Below are 2,131 nucleotides of genomic sequence, written 5' to 3'. Positions count from 1 at the left end.
AGTTTTCAAAATGCTTGTGTCTTCTATAGTCACGCGTGCCATCAGAAGAATCCTTTCAGTTATCCCATCTCCCCCAACCGACTGCCAGCCTGAACTTAAACAGCAGCTTCAGAAATTCAGCTGCAGTCCAAGACCCTCTGCTCAGACATAAAGTTGGAGGCAGCAGCACTTCCCCGGCACTGCACAAGGGCTCACACCATTTCTGTAGAGGAGGAGACGCATATTCCCATCAGCTTTGTCTTTGGAAAACTGCTCACCAAGACTGAACGTTTTCTCCTACCAATCTCATCACACTCAGAAAAGGTGAAAAGTAATCCACATACTGAAATATTTTTTAATTACAATTGCAGGTTAAAACTCATTACAACTGTTTTTATCGCCTGGAACTTTTCAGAAATATCTTGGGTGTTTGCCATCCCGCAGGAGGGTTTTTCAAACCAGCTCTTTTCCAGATGCGCTCCAAATCTTTCTCAAATTTTATCTAAAACAAAAAAAGGAAAAAAGAAAAAATAGTAACATAGTCCAGAAGGAACACTCAAGTATTGGCCACTGCCCTCATGTCCCAGGGAGAACACAGGTGTAACGCACACAAAGGAAACATGGTTTTACGGAGGCAGCCTGTTCCAAGTGTCAAAACAATTAGCCTTAATGCAGAAAACACATTAAAACGCACAAGGATCTCAGTAGCATTATTTTAAAAGTCTTGAGTGAGGAAAACTGAGGAGGTGGAAGACAAAGTTGTAAGCGGACTTCCTCATCAACTAACAGTAAATACTGAATTCATTAAATCTCTTCAAGCTGCTGCCATTTTTCCCCAGACTGATTCCACTTAAAAACATCCCCAAGCACCCAAAGAGAAGCCCGCACACTTCCACCACAAAGCTCTCTCTGCCCTGAGCTTACCTGACGTTTCTTTTTGCGACCTTCCTTTACCCTCCTCCGTATAAACTTCCTTCGCTTTAGCAGCTTCTTGTACTTGTGCCGATTAATTTTCCTTCTGCGAATCTGCAGAACGTTCTTACACTGAATCTTGTTGCTAAGTGGTCCTTCTCCTTCCTCCACATCACCTCCCTCATCCGACGGGGGACAGTCATATCGCTGGAGAGGTTTATAGCCCTCTTCCTCCTGAGCGTGAAGGGCTTCTGCTTTAGGGAGGGAGTATCTAACTGTCAACCAGCTTTCCAAGGGGCTGATGGAAAGTTTTCTGGGGATCAGCATCTCTTCCAGCTCCGGGTCCAGCGCATACCACCGCTGAGGCTGGGCTCCGTTCTTGTTAGATGGCTGGGTGCTATAGTGTGCAGGTGCAGAATGATAGCAAAGAAACGAAGACACTGGCCTTGGCAAAAAGCGGCCTTTGAGAAGAAAAAAAAAATTCATTTAAGAGACAGAATTTTCAGCCAGTATTTTTAAGAAAAGATCTACCCAGCTCTCAAGCCACCAGACAACCGTGGCCAGAACAATCTAAGAAAGGAAGCTGCTTACAAAAATTAGATTGCCAACACAAAAACAAACAGATTTTTTTTATTTTAATTTAATTATGATGCTGTAACGTACTCTGCTAAAAATACATTATATAATATTTTACTGTGTAAACTGTGTAAGTGCAATTTGGAATGGTTAGGAACCGCTTGCTCTATTAAGTCTTTCTCCTGCTAAGAAATCTCCTCCTAAGCTTAAAAGAGATCGAATCGGAGCTACGCTGTTCTGTTACGGAACAGATCAGAGATGTAGTAACTTTTGACAACGACTGAATCAACGACAGCTTCACCACTCTTGCACTGCTGGAAAAGAACCTTCTTGATGTCTTACTGCTCCAGGAAAAAAAAAATAAGAAAAATTAGGTTACACAACATGTTTACCTGCAGACTGTGAAGCCCTCAGTAAGTGGGAAGTCAGGTGTGATATTAACATATTGTTTCACTCTGTTCACTGTTAGAGCCAGTAAGGACTGTTAAAATAAGAACATTTATTCAATGAGGCAAAGACGTTGTTTAAAAAAAATAACGAAAAACGAACGAAATTCTTCTAGATTCAACCCAAAAGCCCAAGGTCGACAGACCCCCCCTCCCTTCACAACACGCCGTGGGGCCTCGCTGCGCCCACGGCCCTGCTGCAGCTTCGGCTGCTCCAG

General features: G+C 43.2%; 1 protein-coding gene across 1 annotated transcript; it reads right to left on the bottom strand.

The window, feature by feature from the left end:
- Positions 1-318: 318 nt before the first annotated feature.
- AURKAIP1 (aurora kinase A interacting protein 1) lies at positions 319-1,911 on the bottom strand. Its single transcript, XM_009871755.1, has 3 exons — positions 1,860-1,911; positions 904-1,352; positions 319-481 (listed from the first exon to the last, which is right to left on the bottom strand). Exons 1-3 carry the CDS (start codon positions 1,909-1,911, stop codon positions 374-376), a joined length of 609 nt encoding a protein of 202 aa, XP_009870057.1. The 3' UTR covers positions 319-373.
- Positions 1,912-2,131: the final 220 nt, after the last annotated feature.

Source organism: Apaloderma vittatum, unplaced genomic scaffold (genome assembly GCF_000703405.1).
Source record: "Apaloderma vittatum isolate BGI_N311 unplaced genomic scaffold, ASM70340v1 scaffold13976, whole genome shotgun sequence".
NCBI classification, from domain to species: Eukaryota; Metazoa; Chordata; class Aves; order Trogoniformes; family Trogonidae; genus Apaloderma; species Apaloderma vittatum.
This window is presented reverse-complemented; position numbering and strand designations above follow the sequence as displayed.